The sequence below is a fragment of the Pelodiscus sinensis genome, unplaced genomic scaffold (genome assembly GCF_049634645.1).
Source record: "Pelodiscus sinensis isolate JC-2024 unplaced genomic scaffold, ASM4963464v1 ctg56, whole genome shotgun sequence".
NCBI classification, from domain to species: Eukaryota; Metazoa; Chordata; order Testudines; family Trionychidae; genus Pelodiscus; species Pelodiscus sinensis.
In genome coordinates this window covers 50642-71821 of record NW_027465934.1, presented here as the reverse complement: position 1 = coordinate 71821, position 21180 = coordinate 50642, and the positions used below count along the sequence as shown (strand labels likewise).

Sequence of the window (21180 nt, the reverse complement as noted above, 5' to 3'; positions counted from 1 at the left end):
GCATCACGGTGCACACAGCTAACCAAGGGGTCTGGGCTCATCAGTTAACCTTCACTGTTAGACGCAGGCTCCAGTATGCACAGGGAACCAGCTTAAAAGCAGGCTCCCAGCGAGCCCCCTGCCCTGGCTCCAGAGGGAGCAGCGGGGGCCAGCGTGCATGGAGAGCAAGCTTCGCACGCACCTCTGCTCTCAGGGAACTGACCTCCTCCTCCTGCATGTAACTTACTAAATTAACCACATTTTAACATTCAAGAGCCCTAGACTGGAGGAGAGCTAATGTGATACCAATTTTTTAAAAGGGCTCTAGAGGTGATCCTGGAAATTATAGGCCAATATACCTAACTTCAGTACTGGGCAAACTGGTTGAAACTATAAAATCAACGATTTGTGGGGGAAGGGTCAACATGGTTTCTGTAAAGGGAAATCGTACCTCACCAATCTACTAGATTACTTTCAGGAGGTCAAAAACACGTGGTCAAGGGGGATCCAGTGGATATAGTGTACTTAGATTTCCAGAAAGCCTTTGGCGAGGGATTTTGTCAAATGCTCTTAAGCAAATCAAACTGTCATGGGAGAAGAGAGAAGGTCCTTCCATGGACTGATAATTGATTAAAAGACAGGTCAGTTTTCAGAATGGAGAGAGGTAACTAGTGGTGTCCCCCAGGGGTCTGAACTGGGACCCACCCTACTCAATATTCATAAATGATCTAGAGAAAGGGGTAAACAGTGAAGTGGCAAAACTTGCAGACAATGCTCAACTGAGTTAAGTCCAAAGCAGACTGAAGAACTTCAAAAGGATCTCACAAAACTGGGTGATTGGGCAACAAAATGGCAGATGAATTTTCACATTGACAAATGCAAAGTAATGCACATTGGAAAACAGAATCCCAAATATACATACGAAATAATGGGGACCAAATCAGCTGTTACCACTCAAGAAAAACCTTTTGCAGTCACTGTGGACAGTTCTCTGAAAACATGCACTCAAGGTGCAGCACAGTGAAAAAACCAAACAATGGTAAGAATCATTAAAAAGGAGAGAGAATTAAACAGACCACGCCCACATCTTGAATACTGCGTACAGATGTGGTCGCCTCATCTCAAAAGATATATTGGCATTGCAAAAGGTTCAGAAAAGGGCAACAAAAATTATTGGAGGTTTGGAACGGGTCCCATATGAAGAGTGATTAAAAAGACTGGGACTTTTCCGCTTAGAAAAGAGGAGACTAAGGGGGTATATGATAGAGGACTACAAAATTTTTTGTTTCTGTCTTCACCAAGAAGTCTGATGATGAAGGAATGCCTGACATAGGGAATGCTAGGGGGAAGGGGTAGGTTTAGACGATAAAATAAAAAAAGATCAAGTTAAAAATTACTTAGAAAAGTTAGATGTCTGCAAGTCACCTGGGCCTGATGAAATGCATCCTAGACTACTCAAGGAGCTGATAGAGGAGGTATCTGAGCCTCTAGCCATCATCTTTGAAAATTCATGGAAGTTGGGAGAGATTCCAGAAGATTGGAAAAGGACAAATCTAGGGCCCATCTATAAGAAGAGAAAGAAGAACAACCCAGGAAACTACAGACCAGGCAGTTTAACTTCTGTGCCAGGAAAGATAATGGAGCAAGTAGTTAAGGAATTCACCTGTAAATACCTGGAAGATAATAAGGTGACAGGGAACAGTCAGCATGGATTTGTAAAGAACAAATCATGTCAAACCAATCTGATAGCTTTCTTTGATAGGATAATGAGTCTTGTGGATAAGGGAGAAGCGGTGGACGTGGTATAGCTAGACTTTAGTAAGGCATTTGATATGGTCTCGCATGACCTTCTCAAAAAACCAGGCAAATGCAACTTAGATGGGACTATTCTAAGGTGGATGCATAACTGGCTGGATAACCGTTCCCAGAGAATAGTTATTAATGGTTCACAATCCTGCTGGAAGGGCAGAACAAGTGGGGTTCCACAGGGGTCTGTTTTGGGATGGGTTCTGTTCAATATCTTCATCAACGATTTAGATATTGGCATAGAACATTCAACAGCTTGATGTCTGGTTGGTGGTCGGTTTCAAGCAGAGTGCCCCAAGGATCAGTTCTAGGGCTGGCTTTCTTCAACATCTTTATGAATGATCTGGATGAGGGGATGGATTGCACCCTCAACAACTTTGCAGATGACACTAAGCTGGGGGGAGAGAAAGATACACTGGAGGGCAGGGACAGGGTCCAGAGTGACCTAGACAGATTAGAGCATGGGTTCCCAAACTGGCGGGGGGGGGGTGTGAAGAAATTCCAGAGGGGGCACGAGGCAACCCAGTCCCCCTGTCAATTCCCCCCTCCCCCCAAGCTGTTTTTTGGTCCCGGTCAGGTCTTTTTTTTTGGGGGGGGCTCAACAAGTTTTGCTGCTATTGGGGGGGGGGCGTGATGCTGAAAAGTTTGGGAACCATTGGATTAGAGGATTGGGCCAAAAGAAATCTGATGAGGTTCAACAAGGACAAGTGCAGAGTCCTGCCCTTGGGACGGAAGAATCCCATAGTTACAGGCTGGGGATCAGCTGGCTAAGTAGCAGTTCAGCAGAAAAGGACCTGGGGATTACAGAGGATGAGTAGCTGGAGATGAGTCACCAGTGTGTCCTTGCAGCCAAGAAGGCTAATGGCATATTAGGTGCATTAGGAGGAGCATTGCCAGCAGATCCAGAGCAGTGATTATTCCCCTTTATTCTGCACTGGTAAGGCCACATCTGGAGTCTTGTGCCCAGTTCTGGGCCCCCCACTACAAAAAGGATGTGGACACATCAGAGAGGGTCCAGCGGAGGGCGACCAAAATGATTAGGGGGCTGGAGCACATGACCTATGAGGAGAGGCTGAGGGATTTGGGCTTAGTCAGCAGAAGAGAAGAGTGAGGGGGGATTTGATAGCAGCCTGCAACTTCCTGAAGGGAGGCTCCAAAGAGGATGGAGAGAGGCTGTTCTCAGTAGTGACGGATGGCAGAACGAGGAGCAATGGGCTCAAGTTACCGTGGGGGAGGAGAGGTCTAGGTTGGACATTAGGAAAAACTATTTCACTAGGAGGGTGGTGAAGCACTGGAATGGGCTCTCTAGGGAGGGGGTGGAATCTCCATCCCCAGCAGTTTTTAAGTCTCGGCTTGACAAAGCCCTGGCTGGGATGATTTATTTGAGATTGGTCCTGCCTTGGGCAGGGGGCTGGACTCGATGACTCCTGAGGCCTCTTCCAGCCCTAGGGTTCTATGATTCATAGAGAGGACACTTATTAAGTTTGCAGATGATCCCAAGCTGGGAGGGGTTGCGACTGCTCTGGAGGACGGGTCAGAATTCAAACTGATCTGGACAAACTGGAGAAATGATCTGAGGTGAACAGGATGAAGTTTACCAAGGACAAATGCAAAGTGCTCCACTTAGGAAGGAACAATCAGTTTCACACAGACAGAATGGGAAGGGATGGTCTAGGAAGGAGTCCGGCAGACAGGGATCTAGGAGTCAGAGTAGACCATAAGCTAAATATGAGTCAGTGTGATGCTGTTGCCAAAAAAGCAAACCTGATTCTGGGAGGCATTAAGTGTGTGGTGAGCAAGACATGAGAAGTCATTCTTCCGCTCTACTCTGAGCTAATTAGACCTCAGTTGGAGTATTGTGTCCAGTTCTGGGCACCACATTTCAAGAAAGATGTGGAGAATCTGGAGAAGGTCCAGAGAAGAGCAACGAGAATGATGAAAGGTCCAGAGAACATGACCTATGAAGGAAGGCTGAAAGAACTGGGCTTGTTTCGTTTGGAACAGAGAAGTCTGAGATGGGGACACGAGAGTGATTTTCAAGTATCTAAAAGGGTGTTACAAGGAGGAAGGAGAAAAACTGTTTTCCCTGGCCTCTGAGGATAGGACAAGCAGCAATGGGCTTAAACTGCAGCAAGGGACGTTTAGATTGGACATCAGGAAAAACTTCCTGTCAGGGTGGTTAAATGCTGGAATAAATTGCCTAGGGAGGTTGTCTAATCTCCATCTCTGGAGATATTTAAGAGCAGGTTAGACACACCTGTCAGGGATAGTCTAGAGACAGTGCTTGAGGTCAGGGGACTGGACTCTGACCTCTCAAGGTCCCTTCCAGTTTTAGTATTCTATGAAAATCATGGCTGATGTCGAAAAAGTAAATATGGAAATAAGTAAAACCGTTTCCTTAACACAAGAATTAGGAATCACCAAATGAAATTAATAGGTAGCAGGTTTAAAAAACAAAGAGAACTATTTCTTCATATAACACACAGTCAACCTGTGGAACTCCTTGCTAGAGGACGTTGAAAATGCCAGGATTATAACAGGGTTGAAAAAACAATTAGATAACTAGATGGAGGACTGGTGCCCAATGGCTATTAGCCAGGCTGGCAGGGATGGTGTCCCCAGCCTGTTTGCCAGAAGCTGGGAATGAATGGGCAACAGGGAGGGATCACTTGATGATCCCCTGGTCTGTTCATTCCCCATGGGGCACTTGGCATTGGCCACTGCTGGCGGACAGGACACTGGGCTAGATGGAGCTTTGGTCTGACCCAGTGTGGCCATTCTTCTGTTCGTACCATCATGCTCTCAGAAGTCTGCTTCAGCCTTAGAAAGCCTACACGAAACACGGGCGAAACCCCACTATCAGAGATGGCTACCCCAGCCCCAGCCCAGACTGGCACCCAAGCTCAGGGCCTGCAAGTAAATGAACACTCCAGAAGACAGTCAGAGCATTCACAAGTTGATGTGCACAGCTGAAGCAGCAGCAGGAGGTTGGCAGTGGTGTCAGCTGGGACAGATGTCAGGGCAACTATAGGAGCAGGACTTTGGGAATGCAGTTTTGTGCCATCCAAAGTGCACAATCCCATTCGGGGCACACAGGAATGTTCAGACAGGACCAGATCACTGGACACCAATCTCTGCCTTTCCCAGGGTCAGAAGAAAGACCCTGCCACAGGAACAGTTTCCTCCGAGATCATTAGCTAGACCTGGTTAGGCCCAGAAGCAGGGGGGATTGCATCCCTTCCAAAGCTTTCCAGTAATGACCACAGTAACTCTGGCGGTGCCTAGCCATATAAATGGCCAGTCCTTTCTGGAATCCTGTGCAGCATTTGGCCTCAATCACATCTTGTGGCAAGGAGTTCCACAGGCTGTCTTTTGCAGAAACAGTATTTCCTTTCATCACCATCGCTTATTGACTGTTCTCAACAGACTGACTCTTCCCCAGAACACAAGAAGTTCCTGATCTACCTTCTCCCAATCAATCACTTTGTATCTTTGTATCCTACCATCCTCTCTAAGGTGGCAGTTCCAGTCTTTCTTCCCTCCAGGCGAGTTCTGTTACCACCCCTCCTGGCACCCATTCTTTCTGCAATGGGGTGACCGGAACTGACCACAGGATTCTAGAAGGACATCCCCGAGGAATTCCACCGTGTCGTTCTCCGTCCTATTCCTTTGCCACCCTGCCAGGTGCGTTCTGACCACGGCTGCATACTCACGCCGTCGTCACCAGGGCACGGCCCGTCGGAGCCACCAGTGTCACCGTGGAGCCCTCCGAGGTTACCCCTGGGTCATATGCTTCTAAGTTTGCATTTCTCAGCACTTCATTGTGCTGCCCCCCCCCTAGGCCAGGCCTCCTAGTGCTCCGAGGGCAGGGGAGCCCAGCAATCCCGGGGGCCACCCTGCCCTCTGCCAGGGCTAACAGACTCACATGGTGCCGGACGTCGTGGGGACAATGGGAATATCCTCTGCCTCGGTGGGGATGGACCAGGGAATCTGGAACTGCGGGGCCAACTCCCGCATGACTATGTTCCTGGAACAGAGCAGAAGAGGCGCGAGCTACCCAGCAATCCGCCCCCCGGCTCCTCAGGGCGCGTCCTGCACACCCACCTCGCAGGCGCTGGCACCCCTCAGTCACGGCCCCGGATCTCCAGCACGGCACCTGGGGCAGGTGGCCATGAGGAGGCAACTCGGCTACAGCCGAAGCTGCCAGTACCGGCTCGCAACTCCGCAGCGGGGAGGGATCAGCCCCTTGCAGCCTGGCGCCGGAGTCGCCCCTGCCGAGCCCCAGGCGAGCCGTTTGCTGGGCTCTCCAGCGCGTGGTTGTACCCGACACCCGAAGCCGCTCCCCTCACCACCCCGGCGTTAGCTCTGGACCTACCCAAGAATTTTGGCGCAGTCGTCGTAATACTTCATGGAGTTCTTCACAAAGCTGAACCCATTCACGTCGCAGACGAAGGAGTGGCCATTCGCCCGCAGGAGGTCGAACCCGCACACGGTCTGCTGCAGGAGCAGGAAACCCAGGGCAGGGGTCAGACAAACCTCCCAGGCTTCCCCAATTATCACCTCTAATACTATTAACTCACAGACATTTCCCCTTCCCCACCTCTCATATCATTAACTCACTGGCATTCACCTTCCTTCCCCCCGCCCACATCTCCCTTCTGTTCTGCAATGTGATTTGTCCTTTTCATGTGTGTTCATTTTTTTAATTGCATCCTTTGGTATATATGGTTGTGACTATTTTCTTCCACTATTTGATCTGAGGAAGTGGGTCTGGCCCACGAAAGCTCATCATCTAATAAACCATCTTGTTAGTCTTTAAAGTGCTACATAGTCCTGTATTTTGTTTCAGCTACACCAGACTAACACGGCTACATCTCTATCACCAGGACAGCAGAACTGCCCCGAGCAGGATCTCCGGGTGCCATGTCAGGAGCAGGAGAAGCGACTGCTGAGCTCAACCCTCAGCCCAGGGAAAAGCCACCGGCCCAGTTCTGAGAAGCACTCGGAAGCACTATGCTCACGGCCCCTCCAGAGGATTTTAAAACCCGCCCATTCCACAGGGGTGTCACTGTAGGGTCCTGCCCCTCGTGGAGGGTCAACACCCTTTTCTGCGCTGCCTTCAGAGGTGAGCAGGAACTGGAGGCTCTTCAAGACGCACGGCCCCGCCTGGAGCCAGACGCGGGTGCATCCGCATGCCCTGCAGCCAGAACGTTTCTGTGCTGCAACAGGGTCTGCTGAGCCGCACCCGCGCCCACATCCAGGCTACTGGGTTCAACGCCGCTCCCACACGACTCTTCCCATTAAGCACGGTAGCCCGCGGCACGGGGGCGTGGAGGGCACTGGCATTCAGCCAGCAGTGCTGCGAGAGGTACCTGTGCCTCTGAGCAGCGGGCCCTTGTGGATTCCAGTGTGGCGAGGGTGCAAGGCTCAGGGACAGGCAGGGCACGTCTGCACTAAGAGCTTACATCGACCTGTTGCCAGCAGCTTCCAGCTGCTCAGTCAGTTTGGGGTCAGGGTGCACATCTACCCACCTCGGAGGGGCACTGTCACGTTACCAAATTTGAGGGGAGCAGCCAGATCACTGCTGCACCCACAGGTGGGGGTGTTGGCCCCAGAAAATGGTATAAAAGGGGGGCCATGTGGGGTGTTGAATAGAGGCTTGTTGTCTGCTGATCCTGTGTGCGCTATTTGTGTGATTGTGTGTGTGTGGAGGTAGGAATCTTTAATCTGTGTGGAGACTGAATATTTCTCTGAATGTGGTTGAGCAATGGGCAGGGCCCGGCCTATGGACATGCTAATCAGCAAGGCCATGTGGGACAATGGCTCTCAATGGGCCAAGGACACACCTGAAGAATGAGGGTGACTCATACCTAAGGGCTACCAGCAGGGGACACAGAAATGAGCCGTGGACCAGGTGACCTGCTATAGCCAAGAGACCAGGAAGGAGGAATAAAGAGGCCATGTGGTGGTCTCCATCTTGGTTCTCAGCTCAGCACTTCATCCCAGAGGCAGCAGTGCAGGGATCCCATCCTGTGAACCCATCCTGATCCTAGGATGTGCAACAAGGACTTTTAAACCAGCAGCTGTGACATCTCTGCTAGAGCCTGCATTGAGAACTGGGAGATTCGGTGCATGTAACGTACTATCCTTTAACAACCTCACTCTCATGCAATAATAAACCTTTATTGTAATAATAAACCTTTAGATGTTAGATGCTAAAGGATTGGCCCAGCGTGATTTGTGGGTACAGTCCAAAGGGTAAATTGACCAGGGATCTGTGGCTGGTTTCTTGGAACCGGACAGAACTTGTTCAGGGTAGGTGGGATTGGGTGCTAGGACCCCCCACCTGTGTATGAGGCCCGGGGCCATCTGGGGCACAGATATTGCTGGGGTGTTGGAGGGGTTTTGCTCGTGAGGCTTCAGGCAGGCAGCTGAAGCACTCTGTGACTGGTTTGTGGCCTGTGTGGAGAGGTTACCAGTCTGGGGGCTGTAAGGAGCCCTGGATTTGAGCAATTCGCCCTGAGCGGACGCCCTCAGCTGTGCCCAGACGCAGCCCGGTCCATCACAGGCACGGAGATGGCCTGCAGCCCAGACTACAAGGAGCGGGGCACAGCTGAGCTTCCACTGCAGGCCCCTGTATGGATCAGTGTGCAGGCAGACACTGCACCGCCCAACCTGTGCCGCGTGGGCTCCCGGCCTCTCCACAGACGGCTCTGGCGTCGGTGGGACAAGGCTGCGGAGCAGGCACCAACAGAAGGAGGTTGCCAGTCGCTGCCGTACTGCAGCCGAGCTGCCCAGTGTCCACCCAGCCTTAGTCTGTAAAACAGCCCGGCGAGCAGCCACGGTGCAGCGAGAGGTACCCGTGCGGACCAAGTGCCCTGTGGCTGCCAGGTAAATGGCCTGGCCCAGCCCATCTAAGGGGAAGGGGACTGGGGCTGTGCCTCCAGGGGCGGGGTGCACGAGAGCACAGCATTGGGAGAGAGCCTGGCCGGGTGCGTGGGAGAGGCGCAGCAGGCACAGTGCATTGGAGGCAAAAGGCTAACGCCCAGCAGCAGCCAGGCCCCGTGGAAGGTGGCAGACTGATGCCTTGGCCGAGGTGGAACCACCGTACAGGGGCCTGGACGCTGCCCTTGTGGGAGAGGGCGGGCCAGAACTCACGCCTGCCAGTGTGCCAACACGGCTTGCCGAAAGGGGGCGGGGCAGGCTGGGAGGGGCTGACAGGGCCCGCACGAGGGCGCACTGAGCAAACCTTTGAGGAAGTGAGTGACTAAGGAGAAGCGCCGGGGGGGGAGGAGGCACAACCTCCCCTCCCGCATGGACCGGCAGAGGGGAGGAGCGAGAAAGGCCTGAGTGAGCTGGAGAAGGCAGCCAGGAGGCAGGGAGAGACGGAGTCCTGTGCCAACGTGCTTCGTTTGCCTCACTGCAGATGCTGCTGGGTAGAGGGCCCTGTGTCTGTGCAAGCGCCACGCAACCTCCAAGCCGGGAGGTGGCCAGGCACAGCCTGGGGGTCTGGGTTGGCCCTGTGCCTGCATAAGGAGACAAGTGGAGGGGAACTGTGACCCAATAGTGGCGAGACCATAAGGGGCATGAGCAGGACTCGAGCCTAGTCCTGGCCAATTTGGCCCAGGATTTGGAGAGGAGGGGAAGAGGCAGACAGGCACTGGATGGCACTGGTGCATAGCCGGTCATCACCCCGAACCCACCCCCGTGCTCCCCGGAGTCTGTGGCTCCTGCTGGCACAAAGAGGCCCAGCAGAAGGCCCCCGACCCAGAGCTGGATTACCACACAGGCCCGGGCCCCGGACTCCCACAGGCACCCACCAGGGGATTCAGCTTCATTGTGTGGACAGGTCAGCTGCAGGCCGGGAGGGCACCCTGGGAGCTGAGGGAGTTGGGCCCAGCCCGTGGCACGTGGCAGGGGAGGTGTAAGAGGGGTGCTCGAGGTGGTCGCTCCCTCACCCTCCAGACAAGCAGGCCAGGCTGCGGTTGGCAGAACGACCTGAGCCACAGCTGGCGGCAGGCACCTAGCGGCAGACCGGTGCGCGGCTCGTGGACAAGGCTGTCGTGAGCAGCGAGCGAGGCAAGCGGTTCCCTAGAAGGCAGGCCTGGGCTGCCAGAGGCCAGGGCACCCAAGAAGGGGACCAGGAGGGTAGCTACAGGGACTGGCAGCTGAGCAAGGGGGCAGAAGGCCAGGCGGCTGGGTAGCAGCGCAGGAAGGAGACATGGAGTGGGCGAGGCATCGCCCAGCTGGCAATGACAGCTGGGGGGGGGGGGGGGTAAAGTCCCATTTCACTGGCTCACCAGCTAAACCTGACATTTAACCAGTTAACCACCAAAAGGGTTAGCGGGGCTGGAGCCCCCCACGGCCAGGCGCTCTCCAGCCACACCGGTTAACCTTTCACAGCCCTAGTGCTGAGCGGTCAATGCAGAAAGAGCCAGGCCCAGAGAGCGAGGAGTGGCGCGACCCCTGAAACTTGAGCTTCCCGGAGGGTCTGTCTACACTACCCCGCTAGTTCGAACTAGGAGGGTAATGTAGGCATACCGCACTTGCAAATGAAGCCCAGGATTTGAATTTCCCGGGCTTCATTTGCATGTTCCGGGGGGGGGGGGAGGCGCCGCCATTTTTAAATCCCGGCTGGTTCGAACCCCGTGCCGCGCGGCTACACGCGGCACAGACTAGGCTTCCTAGTCCCAACTACTGTTACTCCTCATTCCATGAGGAGTACAGCTAGTTGGAACTAGGAGGGTAGTGTAGACATACCCGGAGTGAGTAGCTGAGGCCCCTCCCCTATTTTGGAAACGGCAGGAGTGGCAGGGAAGGGCCTACTTCCCCACCGAGGCGGCCCCAGGGGGAGAGGGCCCCAGCCACGATGCTCAGTGGCCCGGAGACGTGCCCCAGCGAAGAGTGACCCCCACGCAGCGGTGCAGGCCGTCCTGCCCCAGGAGTGGGAAAATAGGGGCGGGCAGCCCCAAAAGAGGGCCGGGGGTGCCAGCAGGGGCAGGAGGTGGCTCATGGGCCTTGCGAGGAGGCAAAACTGCTGCTTCAACTGGCACGGCCGGAGGTGGATTGCGTGGAGGCGGCCACAGCAGCGCCCGAGCCTGTTGGCAGTGCGGGGCCAGCCCGTGAACACTGTGGTCTAGGGCTCCCCTGCCCCGGGGAAGAGCAGGGGCGACTGGCTCCAGCAGGGTGGGCAATCATTTCTGAGTGAGGAGCCTTGCCACGGGCTAGGACACAGGGTGGAGCAGAAGCGAATTAGGGGGCAGGAAAAATTCTGGCCTGGGAGAAGGTGCAGAGGGTTTAGATGGTGACCTGGGGCAGACAGCTGGGGGGGTACCAGAGGCAGGCTCTAGTTGGGAGGCACTTACCCAGCTGGCTCTCAGCAGGCAAGACCCACTGGCTCCCTCAGGAAGAGGCTGAGCCACCCCGCACAGGTCGGGGCTCTGCCAGCCCTCCACTTTCAGGCGCTGCTGCTCGAGTTTCAGGGGCTTGGCTAAAGCTGGGAGGGAGACCAGTACCAGCTGGACGACTACCCCAGGGCGGTGGGGGCACGGCTGCTGTGCTCCGGGCCCAGCCACACTTAGCGCTGACTGCCCCCGCAGGGCCCTGCTACTGCCACCCCTCGGGGGCCAGGCTGGACTGACACCCCAGTGGGACGCCTGCCCGGCCAGACGCAAGCAGCAGCTGCGAGGATCCCGAGGGTGTCAGTGCTTACACTGCACGACCGGAAGCCTGGCCTATGCCTGTTGTGGGCCGAGTCCGGCCAGGACCCACGTACTCCTAGCAGCAACACCCACAGGCACGAAGGCGAGCCCACGGCTGCAGGACGGCCCAGCACTGGGGCAGCTGGCGCAGCTAGCCTCCCTTCTCCTGCACCACAGGGGGGCAGAGCCGCTCGCCCACAGGGACTGTGGAGGGAAAGCTGCAGGCCCCACGCCTGGGGCAAGCGCCCTCCCCCTGTGGAACGCCACAGGCAAGTGCTCGGGCCAGCTGCTGGCAGGGGGAGCAGCACTCAATGTCGCACTGGCAGAGGGACTGGCCACCCAGCCCAGGCCGAGAGAAGCTGCCCCACTGGCCTGGCTGCAGCCCTCCGCAACCGTTCCCGTAGCTTCTGTCACGGGGAGAGCTCCTCCGGCAAGACCAGCCCAGGCCCCACAGGCTGGATCCGCTGCCCGGCTCTGCAGGTGGGAGCACGTCTGGACACCTGCACTACTGCGCATGTGCATGTGTGTGGGCTCTGGCTGGGGAAGGGGAGAGCCCGGCAGGCTGCATGGGCCCTGCGGGGAAGTGAGGCACTGAGAGGCCAGGGTCAGGAAGGGGAAGCTTCTCAGGTTCAGACAAACAGGGATCAGTTTGCTGTGCCTTGTGCAAGCCCAGAGGCGGTTCCACCAGAAGCCAATTGTAGAAGGTGCTCCCAGGCAGAGCCAAGACCTGCCCAGCATCACCTCAGCACGCTCCCAGGGGAGGGACAGTCAAGCCAGGGCAAGTGCCTGGCAAGAGCTGAGACCCGGGTAGCAAGGGCAGGTGAGCAGGAGCATTGGGGATTGCCCCAGGAGGGACAGCTGAACCAGGGCAGCTGCAGAGCCTGGCTCTCCTCTCCACACTAGTGCCCTAGTCTGGCTCTAAAACGGTGCAGCCAAACCAGTGCTGAACCTAAACGCAAGGAGCATTTCCACATGCACGACTGGACCCACACACCCAACAGCACGGCGTGTACCCATGAGCAGAGCAGACACCAGAAAGTGGTGGAAAACGTGCACCGAGATGCACGAGTGGGAAGGAAGGGCCATGCCAATGGCAGGTCACAAGTAAGAGTGTGACACCAGCCACGCAACAGCCCGAGCAGCCTGTGTACATGGAGAACCCACCGAGAGCCCTGGGACCCCCTCAGCTTGCCACACAAGCTTAGCAGAGACCTGGGGCAGGGGAGGGGCTGGCAGGACACTGGGTGACGTGCGGTGGAGCACAAACAGGGTGTTTCAGGGAACAGTGTCACTCCTACAGAATGGGACGCACACAAACCTTAAAGGCAACACAGACTTTCCTGGCAACTAACTTCTCCATGGCAGTCAGCATGACTGGATAGCGGATCTCCTTCCCCTCGCTGTCCCGTTCAACCTTTCCATCCAGAGCAGGGGACTTCCTGGCTTCCGCATGGGCGTAATCTGGCCCAACCGTGTACACCTGGACAGAGAAAGGGGAGCTAGGTGGCTGGCAGCACTGGTTTATCTAGCCAAGCTTTCTGGTCACTGCTGGGCAGACAGACAAATGCCCTGGAATCCACCAGGACCCAGGGGGCTCCAGACAGAAGGGAAGGGGGTTGATGCCACAGGGCCTCAATGTGTGAAGCAGACGAGCGATAACTCTCCCTGACCAGGCAGTGTCAGGATCTCCTACGCTCTCAGCAGGACTAGCAAGGCCACAGCTGCCCAAGGCCTGGCTAAAGAGGCTGTCAGCCCTCAATTCACTCTCGCCTTCCTCACCTTGACATCAGTGCCATCTGTAGGCATGAACTCCTCATAGATGTAGGAGCCAGTCTTCCGAACACTGCTCTCCGGGGAGTACACGCTGCTCCGGCTACCGATCTGAAAGCAAAGGACGAAGAGGCCACAGGGGAGGTAAAAAGGGAGCTGAACTAGATGCTCATGCAGGACCCAGGGCTGCCACAGGGTGAGGAGCCGCCCAGGCCAGGCCGGCCCATAGCAATGCTTCGCCAGTCGGTCTGCTGGATATGCCTCACTCAAACAGCAGCACCGGGACAGCGCTGTCCCGTCGGCTCCCCTGGCTCATGGCAAGGCGCTCCACTGCTGGGCCTCTGCCCAATGGCTCCACCGGCCTGTGGCCACAAAGCACCTGCAGCCGGTAGGCCCTTTCCTTTTGGGGGAGGGGAGGGTTGGAAGCCAGGTCATTTTGCACCTGTCTGTTTGGTGGGGCTCCTCCAGGCACCTCAGGGTCACCCCTGGGCATCGGTTTCTGGCAGACCCCACGTGGTTTAAACCCCTCGGATGGAGGCATGCACGGGCCCTGGGAGAGCACAGGGACCCAGGCGAGAACTGGTGGTGCCAAGGGTTCCAGCTAGCCTACCAAAAGTGGGTTAACTATTTGCAGAAGGTCTATAGCCAGCGAGCAGAGGAGCACTCATGGAAGAGAAGAGAACGCTCCCATGACCTCCATCGGTGACAAGAGACAACGGGGAGGCGGTGGGTCAGCATGGCCCCAGGTGTGGCTCCACAAAGGCATGGCTGCAGGGGGCTCCACAGCAGGCCCAACAGGTGGAAAAAAACTGGGGTGACTATGAGGAAGCACGCTGAGAAAAACGGCATTCCCCAAGCACATGGGAAGAACTTACTGGATACTAGCCACCACATACAGTTGTCGGAGGTGCTAGCAGTAAACTTCTTAATTCATGCCAAGTCAGACTAGAAGCTTGAAACCTTTCCTTTGTAAAAGTTGCACCGATAGGATAGAAACCAACCCACAGGATGCAAATGGACACCCGCTGAACGTCACGGGGGTGAGGGAAGAGTGACTCCCAACAAAAGCTCAGATAAAAACATCACCTCTTGCAAAAGGAGGTACAAGAGTGACCCTTGCCAACATGCAAGACACCCCATGTGCTCCAGCCACATGCTGCTCAAATACCAGCAGTCCAGTCATAGCACCCGCCCACAGAGCATTTTAGAATTAAGCTAGAACCAGGTGTGCGTGCCGTGCGGCGCCTGCCCAATTTGGCAGGAAATGTGTCGTGCTGTGACCACCACCACGCACGTCGAGGGCGACAAGGGAGACCAAGAGCTCATCAGCGCTCCAGCTGCTGTTTACATTCCCATGCAGTTTGCTCCTGTATCCCCACGGGTTTCTTCAAGCCTCCCGCTCACACTATAGATACTCCACAGCCCACCTGCACTAAAAGCTAGGGTGGCACTGGAGGGCAGCCACTGCTGGGAGCCTGCACCACAAGGGCGCCGCAAAGCTTGGCTTCTCAGGCGTCTGCTGTGGGCCCAGATGGCTGCATGGGGCTGAAGCTGTGCCTTTCTGCCTGGCCCACTGGGTGGCTCCCCACCTGCTCCAGGCGCCGCACCAGCCCTGGTCCTGGTCGAGACACACCGGGGAAGGCGAGAACCCCAGCTTAGACGGGGTGGGGAAATGCTGACATCGAAAGTGCTGCTAAGGCAGAATGGCTTGGAATGGGGGCCAGGCAGAGCGAAGGGAGGCTCAAGCGCCAGCGGGATCTGCTGGGGGCCACACGGAGTGCTGCACTGCACTGCCCACAGCACTGGGGGTCACACGAACGGGAAGGATCCCACAAGGCTTCCCCACAACCTGTTCCCTAGAGTGAAGCTTTGGGGTTGCTGGAGCGTGTTCTCATGCAACCAGAGCAATCACAACAGTCTTTGGTGGCCAGTTTAGTACTGGCCGTCTGCTCGGCACATGCAGCTCAGAAAAGCCGGGCCCCACCATAAGGATGCACAAGCTAGACAAACCCAGACCGCCCGGGAAAGGGAGAAATACACTAGCCAAGCCAGGATGGGGACAGGCATGGAGAACTGTGGGAGCCCCGGCGGAGGTGCAGTGCGTGCAGCAGAGGAAGCGGTAAGTGGGCCTCCGGAAGTCCTACCACTGCCACACGAGTGGGGTGGGCGTTCTGCCCCGGGACAGGTTCACCTCAAAGGGGAGTGTCAGGGGAGACTGCGAGTTACTTGTGCAAGAGGCACCCTGAGTAAATACGGGATGTGAACGACCAGGCGATACGCAGCTGCTTATCGGACAGTCGCTGCCCCGCCCTTGGTGCCTCTACCAGACAGAGGGGAGGAAAAGGGGCTGCTTCAAAGCAGCTGCGCTGTGTGGACCCTGGGGGCCGCTTTGAAATGGAACATCCCTAGTTGAATATGAAGTTTGGGTGCTAAGGCAATGGAATGAAACTGCATTAGCTGCTGGTCCCACCCATGACTTCTAGCCAGCACATTGATGGGCTGAGCAGGGAGCTAGAATGGCCCCGAAGAGCCGAGCCCGTTCTGAGAGAGAAGCCAGGCACGGCTGCTGGAGCAGCCTCTTCCCCTGGGACTTGGCCACATTCTTACACTGGTGGCTGAAGACGAACAGCTCGTAACTCGACACCAGACTCCCCTCACCCCCCCCCCCGAACGCCCCGTGAGCCTCTCCCAGCCTCCAGCGGTGCACCTCTGGCCTCCAGGCCCCACGGAGCGCTGTTGGCTTGCCACCTGCCCCACAGCTCCCCTCACCTTCCGGAAGAGCCGCTGGCTGCCCCCACCTGCTGAGGTGGGGTAGTAAATATAAACATTGTGATCCTCTGCGCTGACTGGCTTCTCCACAAACGGCTTTGGGAAAACCGCTCCGTTCACCTCTACTTGGTCCTCTCCCTCCACTAGATTGCACTCTGCAGACAAGACACAGGAGCAGGTCAGGGAAGGTGGGCAACCTGCTGCAGGGACCCCTCGCTCCCGGGGCCTGGCCAAGCAGCGGCGTTGGGCCCGTCTACCCGCATCAGGGCGGCACTCTACCCAGGCTTGCCACCAGGCTGATCTTTCACAAGCTCTTAGGAGCTCACTGCACCAGGCAAGTACTTCCTAACAGCCAGGATGCTGGGGCGTGGAACGTGCCCACTGAGACTTTAGTAAGGAGGGCAGACGGGGAGCCAAGCACGAGGGATGTTAAATGCCTTTATACAGGGAAGCGCGTAGACGCTGAAGTGTCAACGGTTACATGTGCTGGGGCGGGAGACAGACGACTCCACGGAGCCGATGTGTGCGAGGAGCCCCACACACACCAGCTCCCCCCAACCCCCTGCGCTGTAGCCTCTGATCCAGAGGCAGCAGCATGGGAAATGGGGGGCGGGCTGCGTGTAACCTTGCACATTAACCCACAAGCCCAGGCTCATCAGGAACCGTTAACACTGTCACATCCCTAGCCAGCACCAGCTTGTCTGTAAATGGAGGTCAGGGAGCATCAGCAGCCCTGGAGCAGAGCTGTGCTACCCCAGACTCGGGAGGCGGAGCCCCTGGGAGAGGAACTTGTATGTGCCACTCCCGCTGCCCCAGGGGATGCTCACCATCTGGTTTGTCAGGGTCCCGATTGAGCACAGCGTAACGGGGCAGGTCTATGCCCTCCTCTTGCAGGATCCGGTACACTTCTCGCCTGCAAGGACAGGGCAAGTCAGCAGCAGCCAATGCAACAGGCGAGAGAGAGGTCACCAAACTGAGATTGGTCTAGCACTACGGACAGAGTAGAGTGAATGTAGCAAGGCCTGTTTGAGGCTCAGTACAGCCGGGACTAGAAATCTGGTCTGCAGGAGGGCTGGCACCAGCGGCCGTGGTAGGGCCACAGCATCACCACATAGGTCATGTGGAGCTAGACATCCCAGTGTCACCTTGAAAGCCCCGACAGATTTCCTTGTGGTCCCTTATTGATCCAGCCACCCCACTGAAGCCCAGGCGTTCCAGGAAGCGCCCTTGCAACAAGGTGAACTTCCTTGCCAGCTGCAGTAACTGACCTGCCTCTCAGGTGTTCTGGGATTCCTGTCCCCTGGTTCCCGGCCTCTGCCACTCTAACCACTAGGCATCCCCATACTGCATGGCCACGGTGCCCAATTGCCCAAGCCTCAGCCATGACATTGAGGCAAAGCAGCCACATGCACCTGCCCAAAGATACTTAGTAAGCCTGTGCACAGCAGAGCTCGACCACCCTGAACAAGGACCCTTGGTCACGGATCCATAGGACTGGTGCTACACGCTGTGTGGGCCAGATCGCTATGGCAGGGTGGGGAGCCTCTGGTCTGCCTGGATCCAGCCCCCAAGCTCAGAGCACAACCCCCAGCACTGGGGAGCCTGAGCTGATGCCCCAGCCCCCTGCTGCCCCACTGGACAGCTGGAGCATGCAAACAGTCAGGGCACCCCCATCCCTACATGACCCGACCCAGGGGAGGTGGGACTTGAACCCAGGCGTCTGTCCTCCCCAGGGGCGCTCGACACCGTCTCCACCTCTATCCCTCAGCCCGCCCTAGAGCAGCTTGTCCCTTCCCCCTCACTGAGACAGTGAAAGGCTGGGCCCCCTAGGCTCTGGTGGGCAAGGCTAATGTGTGGAGGGTCCTTCCCCTCAGTTGGGGGCCATGTTAGTGAGGGGTTTCCCTTCTCACTTGTGTGACCCGACTGATTTGCCTGTGGGTCAGCAGCCCCCAGCCCAAGTAAGGTTCCCCACCCCGCTCTAGACAGGCTCACTTCCTCTGGGGTAAGCCAGGCAGCTTCCCTGCCTCAGACTGAGCCTCTGGGCCAAAAGCACCTCTGCTCCCTATCATGAGCCTTGTTCAGCAAATCCAACCGCCTCCCGATGGAGCCTCTCAGTCTTCGGGAATTAACTCGCGTCACCTGGCACTTGTAGGGACTCAGCGGGGTGAGAGCAGCGTGGCTCAGTCAACGAGCACAGCCTAGTCCAGTGAAGCCCTTGTTCAACTGTCTCATGGCCTGGACCAGGCCAGGCGAACACAGACACACACAGACACACACAGACACCCCACCGCCTGGCATTGTTCAGCTTTGCTAAGGAGAGGCGGGGCAGTCCCTCTGGGTCATTGCTTGCTAGGTGTCAAATTTCCTAGCAACTAGGTTTACCACGGTCTTCTCAGATGCTCCACTGACTGGAAGATGAAGGCCCAGACAGCCAGACAGCGTCTCCACCTCTATCCCTCAGCCTGCCCTAGAGCAGCTTGTCCTTTTCCACCTCACTGACAGTGACATGCAAGGAAACCAAGGGCCAGACAGGACTCCAAACTCTTCCAAAGTATTCCAGCCTAACGGTAGCTGGGTGCCCACCACGCGCCCCCGCACCCACCCATCTGAACAGCAGCCCCAGGGCAGCAACATTAAGTGTGGCAGAGACCACGGGAAGCCTCGCTCAGTCAGGGACACCAAGCAGCAGCAGAGTCCTCTCACCACAGGTCCCAGACGGGGAAGCGGAGTTTCACGCCAAGAGTTCTCCGTGTCTGCCCGTTTGAGCTTGAGCCCATGTTAGCCACACAGCTCAAAGGCAGCGCTTGGGGCATGTGTCCATCAGGAGCACTAACCCGCACCTGGTGACCAAGGAGTTAACTAGTGCCTCCTAGCCAAGGTATCAGGTGGTCAGCCAAACAATGCAGGAGAGTCTACTGACCGTGGCAAGTAGATTTCAGCCGCGAGCCCCTTTACACAGTGGGGCTGGCGGCGAAAGCTGCTCGCCATTTGTCAAGCCCTGCCAATGCAGGTAGGAATTCCAAGCCGGAGGAGAAGGGTTTTTCTCCTTTGGTTTGATGCAGAGCAGTTTCTCCCAGCTATTGAGGGAGATGGAGAGGCTCCTCTCTCCAGGAAGGGCCTTCTTCCAACGGGTAAGTGGGGACGCGTTTAGCTAGTCTGTCAGGGGTATTGTTTTCCTTGTTTGGGGATTTCAAAATAAAGCTGGAGCTTGCTATGCGGTTTTTCCTCTTTTTAACACAGCCTTGAGCCCAGGGACTTTCCCTGAGTATCTGTAGCAATGGTGGCTCTTTCCATCCACCCAGTTTCCTGTGCTTGCAACTGTAGTTTTGTTTGGATAAGGAAAAAGAAACACTCTTTCCTTAACAGGTCTGTGTTTGTGTGCTTAGGGCTCAGTGCCCAGTTACAAGGCAGAGTCCATTGTGGTCTGGGGATTCCCCTTGTAGTTCCCAACTCCAAGCAAACCAAGTTTGGGGTAGGGGGATTTCCCAAGTCATCTCTGCCTTGATTTTCTTGGAATTACTTGGGTGGTGGCAGCAGGTCCCCCAAAATCTGGGTATTAGGATTTTGGGGGAAGTTTCTGTACCAGAGCCTGTGGAGGCAAGGTTTTGGGGTGCTCGTGGGCCCCCCACTTCTGCATTCTGTCGTGCCAGAGTGGGGACCGGCCCTGACACCATGCAAAGAGGAGAGGCGGGCTGGATGCGATACACTGGCCTGAAACACCCAATGCCAAAGTTTTCAAACCTTGCTGCTTTGCTCTGACTCCTAATCTACATTAATATAGAGCCTGAATTCGTTAGGAGCTGGGCACCCAAATCAGCTGCTATTCCTGAGCGGTGAGTGCACAGAGCCCGGAGACCTGGCACTATGTGCTTACCTTTTTGGCACTTGGCTGTTGCCCCATCCCCAGAATCCCACCTGCCCTTGCTCCAGCTCCTCCTGATACCAGGTGGACCTGACCTCACCAATCACGCCAATCTCCCACCCTGCCAGTGCGCTCTCATGACCAGGGCTCGGCAAGTTCTGGAAAACCCTACTCACCAGACAAAAAGGGACTCGCCACCCTCCCCCCTCAGTTTTTTTTTAAAATGGCATAAATACCTAACAATAACAACAGTAATTACTAATGCGTCCTTAATAAATATCACCCAGGTTTATTAATAAATATCTTATAAACCTCTATCTTTTCCCTCTGCTGCCATGTCTCTTCCTCTTGCTCCATCAGCTCCCCTGGCGCCTGCTGCCCCCCAACCCCTCACCCTCCACTGCTGTCCTGACTCCTGCCCTTCTCACTGCCCTCAGCCTTCCTGAGACCTGCCCCCCTCCGCCAGCCCTTCTCTCCCCCTTGTGCCCACTTCTTCAGTAGCCCCACTCTGATCAAGTGAGCTACCCCTCCTCATCCCCTCTCCTAACACCTCCTGCCTCTACACACCTGCCCTGCCTCTCCTCTGATGCTGGTCCCTCCCCTGCAGGTGTCTGCCCTTCTGCTTCACCCCCAGACTCTCCTGGCACCTGCACCCTCTTGGTTCCTCCCCCTTCCCTCACTGCCCCTGCCCCCTTTTTCCCTTCATACCCACCCCCTCAGCACCCTCTGCCCCCATTCCCCTCATGCCCCTGTGCCGTCACACGACTTGCTCCATCCCTGCCTTGCTCATGCCCACCCCTTCTTTCAAGCCTCCTCCTAGCACCTCCCCTCACCCCTCTAGCCCCCAATGCCCTTCCCCTCTCCTCTCCCAGCATCACCCTGTCCCCCCTCCCACTGACACCTCCCCTCCTGCCCTTTCCCTCATTGCCTGCACTTGGCCTCCTGGGATTTGTCTCTCCTCCACCCTGTCCATTGGTGCCTTCCCCTTTCTTCTCCTCCTGACCTCCTCCCCTCAGCACAAGCCCCTTCCCCATATTTTTCCCCTCCCCACAGCCCAGCCCAGCCCCTTCCCCCAGGGCCAAGCAAAGCATTCCCCTCCCCTTTTTTGTTGTCTTTTACACATTTGCATTTTGCAATGGAGTTTTTTTTGTTTGTTTTCATTTTTGTCCCAGCATTTTAGCCCTATAAATAGCAAACAGCATTTTCATTTGTTTTTTCCATAAAGGCAAAGGCGCTTCAAGTGAACTCCCCCTTTCACTCGCTGCCCTGTCCAGCCCCTCCCTATGGGCAAGC

General features: G+C 56.2%; 1 protein-coding gene across 12 annotated transcripts in view; it reads right to left on the bottom strand.

Annotated features, from left to right (window-relative positions):
* The window catches only part of PPIP5K1 (diphosphoinositol pentakisphosphate kinase 1), a 131219-nt gene that overhangs the window by 102712 nt on the left and 7327 nt on the right, over positions 1–21180 (bottom strand). For all 12 annotated transcript variants that reach the window (XM_075916965.1, XM_075916967.1, XM_075916964.1 and 9 more), the window contains 6 exons: positions 16853–16938; positions 16026–16180; positions 13266–13367; positions 12805–12966; positions 6161–6282; positions 5711–5812 (listed from right to left, as the gene is read on the bottom strand). In XM_075916965.1, coding sequence (XP_075773080.1) covers positions 5711–5812; positions 6161–6282; positions 12805–12966; positions 13266–13367; positions 16026–16180; positions 16853–16938 — 729 coding nt within the window. The remainder of the gene's footprint in view (positions 1–5710; positions 5813–6160; positions 6283–12804; positions 12967–13265; positions 13368–16025; positions 16181–16852; positions 16939–21180) is intronic.